The sequence below is a fragment of the Xyrauchen texanus genome, chromosome 28 (genome assembly GCF_025860055.1).
Source record: "Xyrauchen texanus isolate HMW12.3.18 chromosome 28, RBS_HiC_50CHRs, whole genome shotgun sequence".
Classification (NCBI taxonomy): Eukaryota; Metazoa; Chordata; class Actinopteri; order Cypriniformes; family Catostomidae; genus Xyrauchen; species Xyrauchen texanus.
In genome coordinates, this window is record NC_068303.1 from 12,004,345 (window position 1) to 12,027,744 (window position 23,400).

The window sequence follows — 23,400 nt, forward strand, 5'->3', positions numbered from 1 at the left end:
ATTCAACCTCCGGGTGCCTCTCAGGAACCTGAGGATCAGGTCGTGCTTACCCAAAGACTTGCCGTCTACAGGATCATGGTGGGCGGCAGTGGCGGCAACATACACCTTGAGGGTGGACGGGGACAGCCTCCTGTCCAGCCTCTCCTGTAGGAACAGGAGCACTGACTTGATCGCGATCTCTGCGGGTCTTCAGTTCGGGAAGAACACCAATCTGCGAACAAGCGCCACTTTAGGGCGTAAAGGTGCCTGGTAGAGGGGGCTCTGGCTTGGTTGATTGTATTCACAACGGTTGCCGGTAAGCCGGCTAGCTCTTCCGCATCCCTTCCAGGGACCAGACGTGGAGGTTCCAGAGGTCTGGGCGCGGGTGCCAGAGCGTGCCCCGTCCCTGAGAGAGGAGGTCCTTTCTCAGGGAATTCGCCAGGGAGGAGCTGTCGCGAGAAGCCTGAGTTCGAGAACCAAGTCCGAGTGGGCCAGTAGGGGCCACTAGCATGACTTGCTCCTCGTCCTCCCTGACCTTGCACAGCACCGGTGCAAGAAGGCTCACTGGGGGAAATGCGTACTTGCGCAGCCCCGAGGGCCAGCTGTGTGCCAGCGCGTCTGTCCCGAGGGGAGCCTCTGTTAGAGCGGGCAGGGGGGAGGTTTCCTGGGAGGCGAACAGGTCTACCTGGGCCTTGCCAAACCGTTCCCAAATCAGCTGGACTGACTGGGGGTGAAGCCTCCACTCCCCGCCGGGCAGGCGTTGTCGTGATAGCGCATCCGCTACGACGTTGAGCTTGCCGGGGATGTGAGTGGCACGCAGCGGAGTAGACGGCGGGCGAGTTGTGACATGTGGCGGGAGCATACGCCGCCTTGGCGATTTATGTACGCCACCACTGTGGTGCTGTCCGATCTCACGAGGACGTGTTTGTCCCGAACTAACGAGAGGAACTCCCTGAGAGAAAGAAGGACGGTCAGCAACTCCAGGCAGTTGATGTGCCAATGCAGCGGGGCCCCTTTCCAATGGCCCGCTGCTGCGTGCCCGCTGCACACGGCACCCCACCCGGACCGGGAGGCGTCGGTTGTAACCAGAACGCATCGGGACACCTGCTGCAGGGGAACTCCTGCCCGTAAAAAGCAGAGGTCTGTCCAGGGTCGGAGTGTTTTGAGGCAGGCGGAGGTGATCCTTACCCGATGCGTGCCGTGGTGCCATGCTTGTCTCAGGACTCGAGTCTGGAGCCAGTGCTGGAGTGGTCTCATATGCATCAACCCCAGCGGCGCGACCGCCGCGGAGGACGCCATATGCCCCAGGAGCCTCTGGAAAAGTTTTAGGGGGACCACTGTGCCTGGCTTGAAGGAAGCGAGGCAGTCCAGCACCAACTGAGCACACAACTCGCTCATGAGACGTGCTGTCATTGAGACTGAGTCTAACTCCAGCCCGAGAAAAGAGATGCTCTGAACCGGAGTGAGCTTGCATAGTAACTCTCGAGAGTGTGCTAAGATAAGCCAGTCGTCGAGTTAGTTGAGAATGCGGATGCCGGCTACTCGTAGCGGGGCAAGAGCCGCCTCTGCGACCTTCGTGAAGACGCGAGGGGACAGAGACAGGCCGAAGGGGAGGACTTTGTACTGAAACGCCTGGCCGTCGAATGCGAACCGTAAGGGTCGGTGTCGTGGCAGAATTGAGACGTGGAAGTACGCGTCCTTCAGGTCTACCGCTGCGAACCAATCTAGATGCTGAACGCCAGCCAGAATATTTCTCTGCGTGAGCATTTTGAACGGGAGTTTTAACAAGGCCCGATTGAAAACTAGCAGGTCCAGGATTGGTCGTAAGCCGCCGCCTTTCTTGGGTACAATGACGTAAGGGCTGTAGAAACCCTTCCTCATTTCGGTTGGAGGGACAGGCTCTACCGCGCCCTTGGCTAAGAGGGTCGCGATTTCCGTGCGCAGGGAACTGGCATGCTCGGCGTGTACTGCGGAAAAGCGGACGCCCCTGAAGGGGGGCAGGAGCCGGGCAAACTGATTGCGTAACCGAGTCGAATGGTCCGGTGCAGCCAGCGTGATGTGTTGGGAAGCGAAAATCACGCTTCCCAGCTCTGCGCTAGGGGCACCAAGGGGACGAGTATTTTGGACATACCCGGCGGGGCCTCGCAGCGGGGCGGAACAGGTAATGCAGCGTCGGGCGGCTTTGTTGCGGCCTGAGGCTGGGGTACTGAGAATAGACTCAAAGCACTTACCTTGCTCCGCGCACCCGGCAGGGGGCGGGTTCATGACTGAGGAGGAGGTCTGCTGGCGTCCTCTGGGCTCATCAGAACCAGCCGGCCGGGGGGCAGTCGTAGGCAGGCGTAAGGCGGGATCTGTCATAATCTGAAAGCAGATTGCCGTGAGTACGGCATTTGCGGGCCAGGTGACCCAGAGGCAAAGGAAATAGCTCTTTTATTGAGAATGTGGGTACCACAGCCCCCGTCAGGGGGTGTGGCAAATGAAAAAACAAAGGATTCTCCTCCCGGCCCTCCACCAGGGGACGGAGCGGTCTTACCACCTCCGGAGCTAATGTCTTGGGCTCTGGGTCGGCTGTCTCAGGAACGCTTGGGAGCCTTCTGGGTCCTGGAGGGGGTTCGTGAGACAGGGGGCGTGCGCCGCCTGCGGGATTCTCGATGCTGGGGCTGAGAGCTGGGCCCGGGTTGAGGCAGAGCAGGAGCTGGTTTCTTTGCAGGGGGACACCCTCGGCGGGCAGACGGGGCAGGGCCCGTAGCGGCAGGTCTGCGGCGGGGCATGATATGGGAGATGGCCTCCGTCTGCTTCTTCATCCAATCCAATCTGGGAGACAGGTGCGTCCAGGAAGCGGTTCTTGTCAGCCTCACGCATCTCGACCAGATTGAGCCAAAGATGGCGTTCCTGGACCACTAGGGTGGCCATCGTCTGTCCGAGTGCCTGCGCTGTGGCCTTCGTCGCTCTCAGGGCGAGGTCGGTCGCTGAGCGCAGTTCCTGCAGCACATCAGGATCAGGTCCACCCCGTGCATGCTTCTGAGAGCTTTGGCCTGGTGGACTTGCAGGAGGGCCATCGCATGCAGGGCGGAGGCAGTGCCTCTAGCCGCACTGTAGGCTCTCGCGTTGAGCGAGGATGTTGTCCTACAGGGCTTGGATGGGAGTACGGGGCGACCACGCCAGGAGGTAGGGCTACCGGGGCATAGATGGTGCGCAGCTGCCCTATCGACCTGGGGAATCGCCTCGTATCCGTGGCGCTCTCCGCCGTCGAGGGTGGAGAGAGTGGAGTGGGTGGCACCTAGACGAGCGGAGAACGGGGCTCTCCACGTAGACGTCAGCTCATCGTGCACCTCTGGGAAAAACGGGACCGGGGGGATGCGAGGCCGCGAACAGCGCGCTGCCCCCAGGAACCAATCATCCAACCGTGAAGGCTGTGGGGAGGACGGAGGGTTCCAATCCAACCCCACTCTCACGGCGGCCCGGGAAAGCATGTCGAACATCTGAGCGTCGGCCTCAGCCTGGGCCTGCTGGCCCGGCGGCAGTCCAGGGAGTCCTCGGCATCAGACACCGCGACTCTCCGATGCAGCGGCGAGCTCATCTGCTTCGGACTCGGGAGGATAGACGGCCAGGCGCGGAGGCGAGCCGCTATCGCCGCTGAACTTGACGGGGACCAGCGAAGCGTGTCGGGAACGGGAGGTTCGCGGGGGGCTACCCGGCGAAACCGCACCCGCTGCCGCCCCCAAATCGCCCCCAGTACAAACCGCATCGTCCTCAATCCCGTGGGAAGAAGGAGCAATGCGGGGTGCGGCTGGGGTGGCTTGCTTTCTATTGAAAGCGAGCCGCGACCGCAACGTGGTCATGGTTCTCACTGCGAGAACATGAACCATCCACAAACGCCGCCTCGGTGTGATCACGGCCCAAACACACGAGACAGCGCCTGTGGCCGTCTGAAGCGGAGAGACTTCTACCGCATCCAGGAACGACACAGGGGCAGAAAGGCATCTTGAAAAAGACGCGTCCTTAAAAGGACGTTCAACGCCGCTGTGTTTGCTCTTTTAGAGAAATTTGCTCTTTTACAGGAAATCACTATTTTAGTACACAGTGTGTGTGTGTGTGTGTGTGTGTGTGTGTGTGTGTGTGTGTGTGTGTGTGTGTGTGTGTGTGTGTGTCTGCGCTGTCGAAGTGCTCAGGGGCAACAATGCACGCCGTGCAATGAGAAGAGAAAGCCGCTGTTGTGCGCCATCAAATCCAACAGCAAGCAGATCGTCAGAGATACAGGAGTTCAGGGTGTGTATTCTCGCAGCAGACTGCAAACAGACCATCGGCTCCGAAGAAATTTTCTGACTAAACTTCCGTATTTGCCCCGCTTAAATACCCGTATGCGGGGGCCGGGTATGCAAATACTGACTGCCAACTCTCATTGGCCCTTTTCAATAGGTCAGAGGTGAATATCGGCGCTCAAGAGAGACCCCGAGTGTCGCTTCTCCGACACAACGTGGAGAGAGCGACAGAAGGGGAAAACATGAGATCACACTGAATGTTTTTATTGTGACAACTGTAACCTTTCATTTGACCAATTATTTTATGTAAGATATTTATGAAAGTCTTGACCCACCATCAGTATGCGGGCCAAACGCCTACTGTTACAATTACAACGGAACCCACGCTTCGGTAGGGTTTTATATTATTTTTTATTTTTTACATAATATTTAAATAATAGTTTGAATTTAATCTGTTTTTGGCTTCTCATTCAAAATAGGTCCTTAAATGTGCTTTTTTTAAAGTGATTTTTTGAATGTAATGACATGCAGAAAATGTCCCTATTAACTCTCAGATATCACTAATCTGATGCAATTAAATATCACACCTGTCTAACAATCCTAGGTTTTTTTTTTTTTTTTTTTTAAGTGCTGGAATGCTATCAATAAACGGCTATACTCGCACACCTGAGAAGCAATTATTAGGTGCATTTTACACAAGCTTCCGTAAAGTCAACGAAATTAAAAAATACTACACTATCCTGGCTAGCAAAAAAGTATTAAGTATTAATCTAAATGTATTAAGCAACGATTCGGTGACTTGACCTTCATCAGGCATATATAAACAGAGTGCGACAGCACCAAATTAAACCAAATAAATATGTCATGACCAATCAACACATCTGATGACCATGACATCACAACCAATGTCTATCAATAAAATAGAGAACATCTAGAAAACACTGTAGGATTTTTAGTTAACATAGATGTACATGGTATGGGTTAAATTGTTGCATACCCCACCATTATTTGTAAGGAAACAGTATGTGTGAGCTAGGAATTCAATTAAACTGTCCTTATTCTACATTATTATGTAAGGAAATTTATTATGGTATTTGTCGCGTTCGACAACCATTATAAATTAAATAAATGCCAAATACCTAGATTTTTTGTTTGAATAAAATTCTCCACCATTTAAATCATAATACAACATCTCGTTGTATCCACTCACAATTTCTACTGTAAGGAATTAGCTTTGATAAAGGAATTATGATTATTTCACTTATTGGAGTAATATTATTCTCATGGCTTATTGAAAATAATATCACACATATTTAGGTGCAGCTTTGAAAATCTTTTCAAAAAAGGGATGAGATATATCAAAATATACCACAGTCAAATTATCTTGGAATACAGACAAACTTTATTGCTTTTCTAAACATAAATCTAATCTAATACATATGACATGAAACAGGTTGGTGAGTGTTGATAGAATGTGAAGTAAATTATGATTACAGGGAAAATTTACTTTATTTAGTCTGTTTAGTCTTGCGATTCTTTATTCGGTGTACCAAATAATTATATTTTTGTATGTGCATTTTGAGTTGTGAGATTAGGTCTGAAATACTATTTAAATACAACTTTTGTTTATATATAAAATAGTTTTACCACCCTATTTTGTCTGATAATTGTTTTTTTCAGTATCTAAGTTTTTCTTTTCTTATTTTCTGTTGTCCTTTTTTTATGTAGATAAATGTTGTGGGATACCAGCTGTATTCTATATCTTTAGGTTTATTACAAATTAAATGACCACTTTTTCAAAATAATTTTGTTTATTTTTACAAAGATGGGGATGAATGTATGTTCAGTGCCTCTGTGTGTGGTCCAAATTCCAACTGCACAAATGTAATTGGAGGTTACAATTGCTCATGTTTGGTGGGATTCATGGCAACAAACTCAAGTCTCACCATCAGTATCAATACATGTAGAGGTGCACACTGTCTTCACCTCTTTATATAATCAAACCTTTTTTATTAAGAGTTTTTAGTGATACATGATAGAAGTTTTACATACTTTTCTGCATGCCATTGCTTGGGGTTAATAACCACACAATCTGCATTTTCAAGCAATATTAACTTACAGGACCTGCGCTAGCATTTTGGGGGCCCTAAGCAGATTTTCAAAAAGGGGCCCCCCCTACCGACAAGTACACCTATCCAAACACACTTAACATCAATATCTAAGTGTGGAGCGGAGGGGGGGGCGCGGCCGATCAGAATATCGCGCGCCCGGTCCCCAATCGGCCTGATGAGGCGCGCGAGGGATAAAGGCGGCCGGTGACGATGGTTCGAGAGAGAGAGAATTATGGGCATGTCCGTCGTGTGTGTTTGTTTATGTGTTTTGGTTTAAGTTTTCATTAAATTATCATTTATATTGACAAGCCGGTTCTCGCCTCCTCCTTGCCCATCCTTGAGCTATTTTACATTGGTGCCGAAAGCCGGGAAGGAGGAGGGATGCCCGTCGCAGAGTCCTCGACACTGCCGTCCACCCTGGGGAGCGCCGCTGCCATCTTCCGGGTGACGGAGTAGCCCGACCGCCCGGATGCGGGGAACGGCCGTCGTCCGCGGGGCAAATGGGGACTGGATAACCCGACTGCCTGGAGCGAGGGAGCCGCTGCCGGGGGCGGAGGAGTGCCCTGCCGTCCCCCGAGACGCGGAGGGGTCGAGGGAGACCGCCGTCCGCGAGGGGAGGAGGGAATAATCTCTCTGACCGCCCGGAGCGGTAGAGCTGCTGCCAGGGGCGGAGGAGTGTCCCCATTTGCCGCCAGAAAAGCGGAGGCGCGTTCTGCCCGCTGGGGGTCGAAGGTGTCACCGGTTTGCCCGGGGTTGGAGCGGCTGTCGTCCGCCTGAGTGTGGAGGAGTGTTCGAGGACCACGCGACGGTACATCGGAGAACCGGTGAGTGAGTTTTTCTCTCTCTCCTCTCTCTCTCCCTTTCGCACCGTGTTGGCCTTTTCCCTCGCCTATTTTGTTGTTTGTTTTTTTTTTCTCCCTCCTCTCCTCCCAGGGTGAGGAAGGCGGGGATGACCACGCAGGACGCAAGATACACCCCGCCCCAGGGATGGGGGGGGGGGGGTGTACGTCATGCCGGTGGCACCCCGGCCTGAGATAACGCCGGGAGGAGTGTGGAGCGGAGGGGGGGCGCGGCCGATCAGAATATCGCGCGCCCGGTCCCCAATCGGCCTGATGAGGCGCGAGGGATAAAGGCGGCCGGTGACGATGGTTCGAGAGAGAGAGAATTATGGGCATGTCCGTCGCGTGTGTTTGTTTATGTGTTTTGGTTTAAGTTTTCATTAAATTATCATTTATATTGACAAGCCGGTTCTCGCCTCCTCCTTGCCCATCCTTGAGCTATTTTACACTAAGCAAGTTTAAATTGTGCAAATAAACAGGTCTATTTATTTAAAAGCATAAAGTTTAAAAATGCATAACTATTAACTGTATCAGCTATTTGTAGCACAGGAATATCTACGTCAGAGTACAAAACAGAAAGAACATCTTTTTTTAAACCAAACACACATATTGCAAATTAATAAATATATTTAATGAAATTCTGTGCAAATCGATAAGAAAGAATTAACTTACCAAATTAAGGTATGGTACAGCAGAGGATATTTACTAGGCACGGGATCTTGTGATATTATAACGTGACAATATTTCTCGTCGAGGTGAAAAGCTGTCTCGCTATATCAGCATGATGGAATTTGAGGGTGAAATTAGAATAGAAGATGCCCCTGCCACATTTAAATTGTTTCTGTGGCATCATTTTGGGTACCTGGTGGAACACAATACAATAAACAGCTGAGAATGTGACAAGACACAAACAATATGTAAGTACTGTAAGAACATATTGCTGTACACCGTGGCTAACAAAAGCACTGTGCAAAGACACCTGAACCACCACAGCTCTCAACTAAAATCCACCAGGTCTGAAGAAATCATACAAGAGAGAAGCTAGTCAGTTGAATTTGTGGCAGAATCTTTTACAGTGCTAGCATACTGCATGCAGTCTTCTACTACATATGATAATTCATACTCAGAAAGTAGAACTGAAGTGACATTAATTACAAGATGATTAGTTAAAACATTTCAAAATGCACCTGCATTGTGACTTTCAGTCAAATTAGGGATGGGCGGACCGATACTAAATTATCGATACTTCCAATATTGATGTGGTTTCAAGAATATCGATTCTCACATAAAAATGTAGATTCTGAAGGTTTTTTTTTAACTAGTGATATTATTATTTAGATAGCCAGCTGGTAGATAGCTGTACAGTGTGTAAACCTCACTCTCCTGACCTCAATAGGTGCACTAGTGACTGACGCTAGAGGCTGTAACCTTTAGCCTCCTTGTTAGCGCACCCGCCTCCCACGCCGGAGATGCTGTTTGAGTCCCGCTCGGAGTGGGGCGACCAGGGCCAGTTACAATGGTGCCGTGACCCAGATGGGAGTGAGGTTTAGGGGGGTGAGTGTAACGGGAGCCAGCTGGTAGATAGCTGTGCAGTGTGTAAACCTCACTCTCCTAACCTCAAGAGGTGCACTAGCAACTGACGCTAGAGGCTGTAGCCTTTAGCCTCCTAGCGCATCTTCCTCCCACGCCGGAAACGCCGGTTCGAGTCCCGTTTGGAGTGGGGCAAGCAGGACCAGTTACAATAACATGAATATTAATGTATCTCATAAGCTTCGAAGTGGAAAAGAATAATTATATGAGCAAATTGTTGCATTCATTCCTATCATTGAACTATTTTTTCTTCCGCTCATCTTGACGCGCAGAAATGCTAAAATACACCAGCAGACAGTGCTCACCCATTCAGTCATAGCGCTCTTTCAAAGAGGGAACAGTGCTTTCCTGAGGTAATGACAGAAAACAGCATAATGGGCTTGTGTGACCATTTTTACAGGCTTATTTAAATTCAGAGGTGTTAAAACATTGATAATGATCTTTAATCCTCATTAATAAATGATACCCTCATGAAAACTACCCATGGATTTAATGTAGTAATATTATATTAAACATGTCTAGTAACCATGACTGTAGTGACCATGTTTTATTTATTTATTTTGGCAGTAACCAAATTTTTGATACAATTAACCATGGTTTTGCTACAGCATTACTGTAGTATCCATATTTTAACTTGGTTTTAGTAATAGTAGAAATATAATAACATCTATTGTTAATTTTGAGGTTTTAAATGTGGCTTATACAACCTATAGGCCTATAAATATTAAATAAATGTAAGTAATAATTTAAGATACAAATTTTATCCAAAGAATTCGTTAAAATTCTGGCCTAAAAGTACTTGGTATCAGATCGAAAAGAAAATAGTGGTAACACACATCCCTAAGTCGAATAAAAGACCAGTCATATATATAATGTTAAAATATCATCTCGTTCTTGTGAACCCAGTATCGTGTATAGTCTCGTCTCGTGAGCTATGTGTATGGTCACACCCCTAGTATTTACACTAATTGTTAATAGTGGAATATGCTATTTGCACCCTGGTGTGTGATAAAACAGTATATAATCTAACATCATACTGAGTGTATGTAGTATTGTGACTGAACTTAACTACATTGCTGGCAGTAATGGTACCTCGTCACTGCTGTCTTTAAATGCAAAGTGCGGCTTAAGAGTGTTCTCTTCAGATCCAGGAACCGGGTAACCGAGTCGCAAACATGACCCTTACTTTCAGCCGGGGCATGCGATGCCGAGCCCCTGGGAAAAGCCACCAACCACAGAAAGCTGTGCGTGCACCTGTCCATGCCCCTTCTCTGCACTGCCCAACATTTAGTGAGCCTCCCGATCACGAGTACACCGCATTTACTTTCAGTCCGCATTTACTCACACCCCCCGTATAAACTTTATTTACACCTTTTGTGTTACATTTTATTTCAAATAAATTACATTCTGATGGCATGTACAGCCACTTTCTGTCTTCGCTTACATAGATCGATAAGGGGAAAATGGCTAAAAGAGCCAGGGCAAAAGAGGAATTGAACCCGGATCACTGACGCAACTGTACATCTGCCTTACCATTGTCACCACATCAGATCTCAGGATGTGGGTGGTCAAATAAACATACTTACCTCTACATTTCTTTTCTTCATAGCTTCTGGAATATTTTTCATAGTTTTGATAGGTTCCATCTGAGTACTGGCGTAAATATAGCTGGGCTGTGTGCTCAGTGCTATTTACATCCATTGCAAATAATTATATGGCTATACTGAACCCATCATTGGGGGGCCCATGTTGGCCGCAGGGCACTTATGCAGCCGCTTCGGTCGCTTATTATGCAGGGCCGGCTCTGTTAACTTATGTTGCAAACAATGTCATGTGTGGGGGCAGCAGAAGGGTAATTATGTGCAAGTTGTTTAAGAAGGGGGAAAAAAGAGGAGCAAAAAAAAAAAGCACATGTAATGAAGCAGTAATTTACATTTATTAGTGTTGACATTTGTATACCAATCATGTCAGTTTTGAAGCCTAAATTAGATTTTTGTGTTAGTCCAGTTCATTAAAATAAATAACATCAATTTTAAATATTCATAAAAAGTATTTATTGAATTGTTTTGAATGATTGTTGTTTGGGTTTTTGCAAATATTCTTCATTGCCAACAGTATCACCATCAGCAACACCAACTACAATAATCACAATAAAACCTGCAACTCCTGAAAAACCGACTACAACTTCACCACCAACTATTACAACAGTAACAAAAGGCATGTATACTGCACAAGTGTTATATTGAGGATTGTTGCCTTTACTTATGATACTGTGAAAAAAACTTTATCAGTCACATTTTCCCAATTGCATAGTGAAGTGAAATGTTATTATTATTATTGTTTTTAAACTTTGATTTGATGGATGGATTCATCATGTTGAATACATTATACTGATAAAATGAATGTATAAAATGTATTTTTTGCTTTCAGTTGTATATTGATTATAATTTCTTGTTTGTTTGCATGTTTTGGATTTTGCTCAAAAATTGTATTAACCCTAAAGTGCCAGCAGGTATGTATTGTAAAAACAAGGATAAATAGATGTGTGTGATGAACTTTATGATGGTGTTTAGTATTATTATTGAGGATTGTTGTGTAAATCTCTTGCTATAATGCACTTTTTTTACAGTCATTACTATGTTAATGAGACTAATAGAAGATTTTGATATCACTCTCACCAACCCTTCTGCCGAGAAGTACCAAAAGTATGCGAAAATAATTGAATCAGCAGTGAGTATTTTGTATATTAAATATATTGATTGTGTAATTTAATTTTGGGAAAAGAAGATTTTTTTTTAAAGATTTAAGTTAAATAAAAAAATGTAAATGTGAAGTGTAGCCATAAAACCATTCTGTTTTTTTTTTTGTTAACATATGAAACCCATACACATGATAAAGCCAATAAGACTGTTTGCCCAAACAAGAAAATGTTCCTGTGGATATATCACATTTTCCTCTCAAATAACAGAAGATAAATAACTTATCTTTGTCCTGATGTCATACTCTTAGGCATGCCCATCTCTTTACATAGAGGAGAGAAATGCTCAGTAAACACAGGCTATTTGATTATATCTTAACTGAATGCATGAATATCAGATACAGTACTGTACATTATTTAATTGCAGTAAAGCAGGCAAAATAAATTTTCTGCTCTTATGTAGTCACTGGGTATTGTTTTTACAGATTGACAAAAGTTACTTCCTTACTGTGCCTACCTACATTAAAGATTCAGCAAAAGTCACTAGATTCAGGTATGGCCTAGAATCTAATCTTTCACCCAAAAGGTGCTAAATTAATGGTTTAAAGTTCTTATTCCATTATTGCGTTTTCTCAGTTGTGTCATTTGTGTTCTCCACAGGGCTGGTAGCACTATTGCAGAGTTCACAATTAATTCAACAAACGACATCCTTGATTTAGGAACAGCAAACACAGAGATTACCAAAATTCTCAACGATTCAGGAATCCCATTAAATCGAGATTCTTTTTCTCAAAGTGGTAAGTGTAGTCAGTGTTTATTCCAAAAACATTCATATTTCTTAGCTCAATCACACTATTTATGTAGCTTGTTGCTTTTTGTGTGTTTTTCTTTCCCTGTGGTTTCATTTTATAGTTATTCATATGCCAGTCTATTGCCTCTTAAAGAGGCATAATTTGCTTGTTATTACGACCAAGTGTATCACTTGTTAACATTTTGACAGTATCACTGTTTGCTTAATAATTATAAGAAAGGTCATATAAGCTGTATTGCTTTTACTTTCAGTACAGACAACCCTGTCCTCCACCACTGGGAAAATATATCCTCTACAGAGTATGGTGCTGAACTGTGTACCTCCAGACTCTGCTCAGGGAGAAATAATATGGACAATGAATAAAGACGTTATTGCAATAAACAGCACAAAATACACCATAACAAATGACCGTAAAACTTTAATTGTGAAATCTGCCAGTCAAAGTGATAGTGGTGAGTCACATGTGATTTATCATTGTGCTGTCTTTGATATATTATTACATGACAAAATGACTGATAGAAGCTTAAAGAGTCCTGTTTCAAAAACCAGGTCAGGGGTGGACTGGGAAGAGAAATCACCTTGGGATTTTACATAGAAACTGGCCAAAATGTTGTTGTGGGGTGGTCTCTGTCCTTTTCTGAATATCGCTGAATATTTGCCACTTCGCCAAATAGCGGCGCCATTTTGTGGCCCGTTCTGCATAACGCGATGGCCCATTTCAGCTTATCGTGGCCCGTTCGGTCCCGTTTCACGGCTAGCCCATCGGGAAAAGTCCCGGTTCTTCCGATGGCCAGTCCGCCCCTGAACCAGGTTATTGTAAAATTGTATCATAGATAAAGTTAATGTATAATTTAGCATTATTATGCTACATTTGTCTATCTGTCTAGGTCAGGGGTATACATTCTCTTTGAGAAGTTATTCCATTGTTTTTTTTTTGTAAATCTCCCTTTTATCAAAATTTGTGTAAAATTTCATGATGTAATCATGAAAGCAACATTCACATAAAATTATATCAATCTTACATCAAAATTAAGCTACACATATGGGAAATTAACACAATTTACAAATCCTTATTGTATTGATTGCTTTATAAAATAATGTATTATGTCTATATTTGTTTCAATTGCAGGTAGATACTCATGCACCACACAAAAGAATTCAATGCCTTACATTCAGTGGCAACACATTGCTATTGACTCACTCCCTAATATCAATGTGGGGGAAAAAGAACGCACTTTTTCATGTGAAAATATGCCTGTACAACTGAGATGCTGTATTGATGTAGCCTACAAAATTGAGTGGGTCCTGGATGGCACAGTGCAAACTCCAAGTATAGGTGATACATTTTATAAAAGTGATTGAGCTGTCATCATTTACTGTAAAAAAAATAATACACATACAGTCAATAAATGTAATTCACTCCAATGTATTTTCATTTTATCCAATCAGAGTCAGGCTGTATCACATTAGACCACAAAATCCAGACGGAAGATTGTAGTGATAAAATATTTACCTGCCGTCTCAAGGACCTGCCAGATCTAAGTATCTACAGTTATTTCAGCAAGAGTGTCACAGTTAAGACGAGCACAGAAAGTGAGTCTTCAGTTCTCATTCTTGCAAGATACAGCAGCAAGTTTCTTTTTTATCCTCTTTAACACTGTGGACAACCTCTCCCTTAAAATGTTCAATTACCTGTATACATAAGTCAGGCATATGGGGTATCGTTTGAAAGCTTAGAATCAGAAATGTTCATAGATATCCATCAATTCTGCATTTATGTTACATAAAATAACAAAATAAATCCTGAAAATATCTGCATCGCCAAGAAGCTGCATCTAGTGTTAAAGTGATTAAGATGAAATATTAACATGAATAAAAAAGTGACTAAAAGAAATATGACTCTACACATCTATGTTGTGCCCAAATACCACAGTTCGAACGATTTTCAAAAGAATCACAAATTGAAAAATGATTTCTGAAATACATCAAATACAAATGCCTCTTTATGCATTGATCAATGCAGCTGTAAGCCCCAAGTAGCCAAAAACATTATATCTGCTCTTACCATTATATCTGCTCTTGCTTGTGTGAATAATCCAATGTTATATCTTAGATGTCCAGAACAAAATATGTTCCAACAGGAAAAGCATGCTAAACATTTGAAATATATGTTATCTACTATTAATGATAAAATATTATGTCATTATAAGTGGGAGATTGAGCTTCTAGTCCAATCAGAGGCTGAGATATTCGATGAAACAATAGGGTTGGTGCAATATCGTTTTAGACTGAATGTTTTTATTGACGAGCACATATGTGAGGGCTAAAACGCGTAACAGCGCTACTTGCGTTTCAGCTTTTAAATTTGCTATAGTATAAATGTATAAAATTGCAAGCAGCAGTTCAACAATGCCCCAGAGTTGAAGAAGTTAATGTTATGCAATTGTTTTGGATTAGTTTATCTTGACTTTCATTTCATTAGTGTGCAAATACTTTGCAAGGTTTTAATCAGAACATTACTGTTACTGATTTGCAGTAAATTCTCAAATTGTAGAAAGTTTAATGTCTGAATGTCTTAAAGTTTCTTTTTCTGAAAATTAATCAAATATTTACCAACTCCAGAATTTAATTGCAAAAATGAATCGCTTGGATTTGGACTATATGGTGCAACTGTGAATGGACCTTGTGAAAGCGGAAATGATGGCATCATAACTTATACATGTGAGTTGCCCGGTATTTGGACACCTACTCGGAACTGTGTACCTCAAAAAATCAAAGAACTTGAACAGAAAGCTAAGGTAAACTATTTGATCAAGTATTATAAAAAAAAAATAAACAATCAATTATACATTTTGAATGTTTCTAATATTTCGTTTCTTCATATTGTGAATTTAGTTTTTGGTTGTGGATGATATTCCAGTGTTTTTGGCTGACCTCAGTAATGCTACAGAGCAGAATATTAACCAGATAACACAGTCTACAGTGACTGTCCAAACAATCGTAGACATGCTCTCCAAAATTGCTGATATTTCACAAAACATTACCATTAGTCAGCCTGTGATGGAGGTATGTCTTTTCATGTATTTTTTGTACATTTAATGTGTATTCTATGCTTGTGCATGTTGTATCCACTGATGTTTTCACATGTAGCCAATAACATACTGTGTAGTGTTTTCAGTAAATAGCAAAAATATAATGCTAATCTTTTTTTACAAAAGTCTTCAGTTATATTGATGCAACAAACAGTTATAATTAACTGTAAATAATTTATAATTACAGTTATAATTAACTGTATAACTGTATTATAAATACAGTTATACAGTTATATATAATATTTAATATTATATATAATATTTTACAGTATATTTATTATATTCTCATAATTAAATGTATTTAATTATCTAGCTATATAATCAAATTGTGGCCATTTTAATCACATTATTATAACTGTATTTCAATTGTCCCATCTGATTAAATATACTTTTGTACAAACCATATTTTTCTATTTAATTTCCAGAATTTTCTAAAAACAGTGGACATCCTTCTATCAAATGATACCAAAGATACATGGCAAACTTTGGCCAATGGCAACACGACAGAAAACACCAGCATTGAACTTCTGAGAGCTATTGAGACTATAAGTGAAAATCTCTCAAATGACACGTTTAATATTTCTAAAAACTCCATTCAGTTGAATAGAAATACAATTAAAGGTTCATTCAATGAATTATCTCAACTACCAAACTCAACAACCCATATTGAGATACCAGCGGTTCTTGAACCAACCCTCATAACCATTATATTTTTCACAAACCTTGACAATATCCTGCCTACTCGAAATACTACTAATAATGACAGCACACAATCAAATGTCAACCGCATCAATGGAGATGTGGTTGTGATTAAGGTTAACCAAACAATTAACAACATTTCTTTTACCTTTGACATTACGGATGAGACTCTGGGAAATCCTCAGTGTGTCTTTTGGAACTTTATTCTCGATGGATGGGATTCCACTGGATGTGAAGTAAGACCCTTGAATGAATCAGGCAAAGTTAAATGTGAATGCAACCACACAACCTCTTTTTCAATCCTGATGTCACCATTTTCAGTTATGCCTGATAAAGACCTTGATAAATACCTGTCCTATATAACTTACATTGGTGTAGCTATTTCAATGGCCAGCTTGATATTGTGTCTCATAATTGAGATTATTGTATGGAAGTCAACAACAAGAAATGACACCTCCTACATGCGGCATGTCTCCATAGTCAACATCGCTGTGTCTCTGCTGATTGCAGACATCTGTTTTATCATTGGAGCTGCAGTTGCAGAACAAGAGCAGCCTACCTCAGTGGGTCGCTGCAGTCCAGCCGTTTTCTTCATGCACTTTTTTTATCTGGCTCTTTTCTTTTGGATGTTAATTTCAGCACTTTTGCTCTTTTACCGCACTGTCATGGTCTTGTCCCAAATGTCAAGGGCCAACATGATGGCCATCGCCTTCATAGTAGGATATGGTGCACCTTTGCTCATAGCAGTCATTACTGTTGCATCGACAGCTGGACCTAAAGAATATATTACAAAGACAAATGCATGTTGGCTGAACTGGTTTGAATCTAAGGCCCTGCTGGCATTTGTGGTTCCGGCTTTGACTATTGTGGCCATCAACCTTCTGGTTTTAATTGTGGTTCTGTATAAGATGTTGAGGAGAGGAGTTGGTGTCGCAACTCAACCAGATGAAAAACATGCTTTAGTGGTCATTGCCAGATGTGTAGCCATTCTGACTCCTATCTTTGGTCTTACTTGGGGATTTGGCATTGGAACCATGGTGTCATCTGACTTCGGCATTCATGTGGTGTTTGCAATTCTAAATTCACTGCAGGTACAGTACTACCTTTTGTCTCATGCAATATTTGTGAAACAATACAAACATAAAAATTAAACAATAAACTGTATATTGCCAATATTTTATATGAAGTTAAACAGTATTACAAGTAATATTTCCCTTGTATATCTGTAACACTTCTACAGGGATTCTTCATTTTGGTGTTTGGGACACTTTTAGACAGCAAGGTATGAATTGATTATTGTTATCTGCATTTTGAAAACTGCTCTAGTTTTAACAAACCCAATAATTTGTACTCCTTTGCCTCTGCTAAGACACCCTATTCACACACACAAAAAAACGATATATTACGAAATTTGATATGTGATTTACTTGTCGTAATAAAAGTTGCATATGGTTTCTGACTTGTAAAAATGATCAGAGGCTTTGAGCACATTTCTACATGTTTACTGTGCTATAAACCATTTTGAATGTTGCAGATTCGTGAGGCCCTGGCAGGAAAGCTTTCACTAAGCAACCTTAGCTCTAACCGCACCAGGGTAAATGCCAAAAGAACACCTCACCCATCAGCTCAATATTAGTGCTATGTGCTTTTACTCTGACAGTTATGTTGTAAGATTATAAATGTACTTAATTTATATCTGAAATTTCTAAATTACAGAGCACTTCTGCAGGACCATCATCAAGTGGACTGGGTTTCTTTAATAGAATAAGGAGGAGATGTAAGTAAATGATAATTATATATAGTCAAAATACATTCAGTGTGCGAACATTATTGACAACAGGCAAGAATACTTTGAGTAACATGCAAATATTTATTTTCAGATGTGTACAATATATCTGATGCCAGCGCTTCCTCATCAGAAGCTACATCATCAAACAACTACAGTGCCTCAGATACTTTTATGAGCGCTTAATCAAAAACTTTATTAACTACATTAAAATTCTTTCCCAGTGCAAATATATGTAAACTTCACATTTGGTCACTGATTTCTTATAATTCTGAAAGAAATAGGGTCATAATCTGTCTGCAGATTTTATGTTTCATTGATACATTTTCTAAAAATGCCACACTACCAAAAAATCAGTAAAATGGGTATAAAGTAGTTGCACAGCTTTGTTGAAATTCACTTTTCTGTTAGCTATTTTAAGTAGATATGGCTTTGCTGTTCAGTTGGTCATTACATCTATTCTGTTGTACTAATCTATGGTGTCTAGATTTATTTTTTAAATACAAATAAAATCACATTAACTTTTAATATATTACTATTTCAACAATTATGGAATGCCTCTTCATTTATAGTGTACTTGGTAGTAGTTTTCTTAAACATGACATTGTAGACTTTTCGCTTTGTAGTCTCTTGTATTTTAACCTTTGGTATAGCTGAAAAATTCCAAATGTCTGACAGTAATGGTAATCTACATCATGTTTCCATTATCTTAAGTCCTTACAGTATTAATGCTACAATATCTTATTCATTTTTACATTTCTTTGAGCTTGTGCGTTACTAGTTGTAGCATTTGCACCTTTTGCATGAAAACCAGGCAAATTTCACATTATATTCATACAAGAATATCAGAAAAGGATGAGAGGTAACAATTCATGAAGCACTGTTTACATGAAGCAAATTTCACTCACAGTTACGTAGTCTACCCACATAACCAGAAGTTTATCCAGGAACAGCACAAAAAGATTATGTAGATATCAATTTCATATTATCAATAATTCATATGAAAAATACTAGCATCACATTTCTGCTTTAATCCCTCTAGTACACTTGCTCCATAGTCTTCCATTGTACAATAAGTGCACTTTTTACATATTTTTCTTTTTTTAGAAACTGAGGGAATGAGTCAAAATTTCTCTGGGTCACCATTATGCCATACACTATTAGCAAGAATAAAGCTGTATTTAATCTGGACTATTCTTTTAATTACTGTGTTGGAATGAATACCAAAACACTTTCCAATAGGATACATAAAAATTACAATTATTTTAATTCTGTGTAGCCATCAATTCTTTTTCATACTGTAAATAAGGGATTATGTTATGTACACACCTATAAAACGAGCTGTGCTGAAAAAACAAATAAATTGAGTCAACAAACACATCAGTATGCTGTCAGTATCAACTGGATTACCATGATTCCTTATTATCTATATTTTTAATTTTCACATACCATAAATGTTAAATTACTGTCATATCGTAGATATGTGAAAGAATGTAGCTGTGTTGCAGCATTTATCTTTGCACTTTCTATGAACTTTATATTCTTCAAATAACACCATCACACAAAAAGCTCACATAGAGTAGTCTACATATTAAACTGGTATTGAAGAACATATTGTAAAATCGAGGAAAAGGGAAAAAAATGCATACTTGAGCTGCAAATCATTTAGTAGAGAATGAGTAGAGAAATGGGCAGAACCATTCATCAGGAAACTGAATGTGTTTTACCTATTCAATCAGCTATCACATTCATACAATCTAGAAGCTGAATGCAGGGAGGAAATAACATAGAGTCACATTAATGTTTATGATGTGTGGAAAGATAAATTAACTTCAGATTTTTTCATTGGTTCATCTGACAAGAAAACTAAATCTTAGTTGCAATAAAACTAGATAGCAGATTACCAGTGTCAGCACAGGGAAGTTATGTTTTCCAGGACAAGGTGAGACTGACAAATCAATTTGTTCCTTTTTCTTAATTTTGTAAATTTTATAATGAGAGCTAATTTTTGAAGCAGATTCATAGAAATATAGAAATTCACTTTCCACTCATTAAATTGATGTGCTTTTTGGAGCATCAACATTTTGGTATCTATTTGGATGTTAATTTCACAGCTGAAATATTCTTGTATTTTTATATCTTATATTTGTGTTCTGAAGAAAGAGAGTCATACACTTCTGAGATGGCATGAGGGTGAGTAAATGATAAGAGAATTTTCATTTTTGAGTGAACTAGTTCTTTAAGTAGCACATGGGGGGCCACATTGTATTATTTTTTAGATTCAATGTCCACATTGATTTAGTTCTTGTATCTTTTAAGCCAAGAAATAGTTGTGTTCTCATTCTAATGCATTACGTATAGTTTTCTGACATTTGTGACTGGTGGAATATTCTGCCTGAATTATTGCTCTACAACGGTTGATATTTTTCTATCAGGCATTAGAAAAAACTTGATAAAGGCTAAGCATAATTATAAATTATTGTATCATTTTATCGTTACTTCTGTAACCAGAATGTTGCACTCTATTAAATGGCTAATATTACAAGTGATTGTATTGGAATGCACTTCACTTCTACCAGTTAATTTTGATTGGATTTTTGATTTATTGAAACTCTAAACAAAGTGGTCAAAAAAAATCACACCAATTATTTAACTCTCTCTAACTTCTTCCAATGGCCCTTTTTGCAGTGAAAAAAGCACACTACGACAACAGGTGGAAAAATACCAATACAAATGAGATCACACATGCAATTCTATTCATTTGTATTTATGATCCATTGTATTCAAAAACATAATAATAATAATACAAATTTAAAAATAAACTATGACCTAAAGACAGTTTAACAAAAATGTCATATATTTTTGTTTCATAAAAAGGCTATTGTCAGCTCTTAGTTGATGGCTTTGAGGAAATCTAGGGTTGGTTTTCTGCACCTAATATCCTACAGTAAATGGCTGCCCAGCCACATGTCACCCATTCTCCAAGACAGCCCCTGGACACCCAGCCATCCAGCCACTAGAGACTTGGCTACCGGCCGGCCAGCCTCTGGAGACCCGGCCAACCATGCTCTGGAGACCTGGACCCTGGCCACCCAGTATTTGGAGACCTGGCTACTGGCCGTCCAGCCTCTGCAGATCCGGCCACTGGACACCCAGCCTCTGGAGACCTGGCAACAAGCTGCCCAACCTCTGGAGATCCGGCCATGGGCTGCCCAGTCTCTGGAGACCCGGTCTCTCTTCTCTCTGCCCCAGACTTTGACTTTTTCCAAAGGTATGTAATATTCAGAATAAAAAACAGCAGGTAATGTACAGTTTAGTATTGAAAATATCGTTTATGACACAGGAAGCTTGATTTTGACTGGTGGTACCTGAACACAATAAACACCTACAGTACTTTTAGTACACTTTAGCCAATTAAAACATCCAGGGATATGAGACCAGTGTTACCCCTATATGCATTTTGCAGCAGCACAGCACTTTTAAGACCATTTATCAACACGTCTCAATGGAAATAGCAGCACGAGTGCAGAGCAGGTGCAGTAATTTGTAGACTAGTCTCAGCCCCACAGACTATTTTAAATGTGCTTGTAAACAAGTTTGAATGCAGCACAGAATTGTCTGTTGCAAAACTCCAAATGTCTTGGTGATGAAACTAGTTTAAAATAAACAGTACCCACATTATATATGGCGCTGACAAAGAAAACAGGATTAAAAACAAATTAGAAGTTACTGTAGTAACACTAACTGTAGTTGTAGCAGAAAAAGTTACACATGAAATGTAAAAGTATTGGTAACTACCAAAGCTGCTGCCACATTTTCAACCAGTCCTTTAAGGGTACAAATAATTGCTAGGATGAAAGTTAGTTTGATACTCCATTTTTAAGCTATTCCTCCACCAAAGTGCTTTAATATGTGTTTGGCATTGCGGGCACATGGACACAAACACAACAGTACCTAGTAAAAAATCCTAGGGGAAACACTGGAGACAGTTAACATACTTTACCTATTCAACCTGTTTTTTGTTTTACATTATTGGATGTAAAAAATATTACTCAAGTACATTTTATTGTATAGAGCCTTTCACACCACACATAATTTCAAAGCATCTTTACAGAAGATCAGCATTAACAGATGATAAAACTGTAATGTCTATAATGTCAATGAATCCTCATTGTGTAATTAGATAAAATAGGATTGTTAATCGTGTTTAAAAATAAATAATTTGATAATAATTGTATTCATAACCCCAGTGAGCAAGCTGAAGGCTACTGTGGCAAGGAACACAAAACTCCATAAGATGTTGATATTACAATTGCATTAGTAAGAGGTAATAGAATGAGAGCAAATGTTCAGCAAGTTTTTTTTTTTTCAGGTAAATAAGAGACCTCACACAAAGACCTCACATGATTGTGTGAGGTCTTTGTGACAAATGACATGTGTGTAGAAACAGTAGCATGTGGAGTCACCGATATCCAGGAATTTGTCTTTAACCATCTAGATGGCCAAATCCCCAACCTTGTCTTAATTATTGGCTCACCACTGATATTATTGTGAGTGTTTATTAGTTTTACAAGGAGAACTTGTACTAATAACAGTAATAAACTGAGGCTGTATTATGAAATGACAGCATACCGTTTTGTGTGCTCAACTAGGTCCACAAGTGGAGGAAAGCAAAAAAAGAAAATGAGCAAAGGTACAGTTGGGGTTTGTGTATGTGTGTAAGTGGGTTTCTGTTCTGTCAGTAAAGTTATATAGTCTAAGAGAACGTTTTGTGTAGTTACATTGTTATTCCTTTCTGTGCAAACACACCTCCTATATATTTAAATTAGACTCATTATGGATTTAACTTTTAAAAACTGCTAAAACTGTGCTATTAGCAGCAATAATTCATCAAATGATGTAGAAGAGCTTTTCATGGGTGTAGTTAAATTCCTAGTGAATTCACCCTTAAATGGTTAGTTCACCCAAAAATGAAATCCTCTCATGATTTACTAACATTTAAGCCATCCCAGAAATGTATGACTTTCCCATTTCAGCAGAACCAAAATGAACACATTTCAGGTGCCATTACACTGATGGCTATTTGATGGTCCAAAAGACAAATTTAGGCAGCATAAAAGTATTCCACATGACTCCAGTCGATCAATTAATGTCTTCTGAAGCAAATCAATAGGTTGGTGTAAGAAACAAATCAATAATTAAAACATTGTTAACTTTAAAGTGTTGCTACCGGCCAGATCTGGATTGCTGTTTGAAATTACCTAACTCTCGTTTTATACAAAGTGCTTGATTCCATCTTTTTACAGCTCAAAAACATAGACACCTACTTTTACATCAATGCACCCTTGGCCCCGCTAACTGGTGCTTCAGTTCACAAACAGAGACAAGGCCCACTGTGGCCTAATTATTAGACAGTGGGCAGCTGTGGCTCAGTTGATAGAGTGGGTTGGCCACTAATCACAGGGTTGCTGTTTCGAATCCTGGCCCACACAACTCCATATGCTGAAGTGTCCTTGGGCAAGACACTGAACCC

At 41.0% G+C, this 23,400-nt stretch overlaps 2 protein-coding genes across 2 annotated transcripts in view; both read left to right on the forward strand.

Annotated features, from left to right (window-relative positions):
• LOC127621799 (fibrillin-2-like) overlaps nt 1–11,158 on the forward strand; it is a 31,583-nt gene extending 20,425 nt beyond the window's left edge. The window contains exon 41 of the mRNA XM_052095532.1: nt 10,897–11,158. Within this exon, the coding sequence (XP_051951492.1) occupies nt 10,897–11,027 (131 nt within the window). The 3' untranslated portion in view covers nt 11,028–11,158. The remainder of the gene's footprint in view (nt 1–10,896) is intronic.
• On the forward strand, nt 11,129–19,245 carry LOC127621802 (adhesion G protein-coupled receptor F5-like). The gene is made up of 14 exons (XM_052095533.1): nt 11,129–11,293; nt 11,411–11,511; nt 11,965–12,032; nt 12,140–12,276; nt 12,542–12,742; nt 13,420–13,626; nt 13,740–13,883; nt 14,913–15,088; nt 15,186–15,356; nt 15,808–17,172; nt 17,322–17,363; nt 17,616–17,675; nt 17,798–17,858; nt 17,962–19,245. Exons 1-14 carry the CDS (start codon nt 11,245–11,247, stop codon nt 18,051–18,053), a joined length of 2,874 nt encoding a protein of 957 aa, XP_051951493.1. The 5' UTR covers nt 11,129–11,244; the 3' UTR covers nt 18,054–19,245.
• Nucleotides 19,246–23,400: the final 4,155 nt, after the last annotated feature.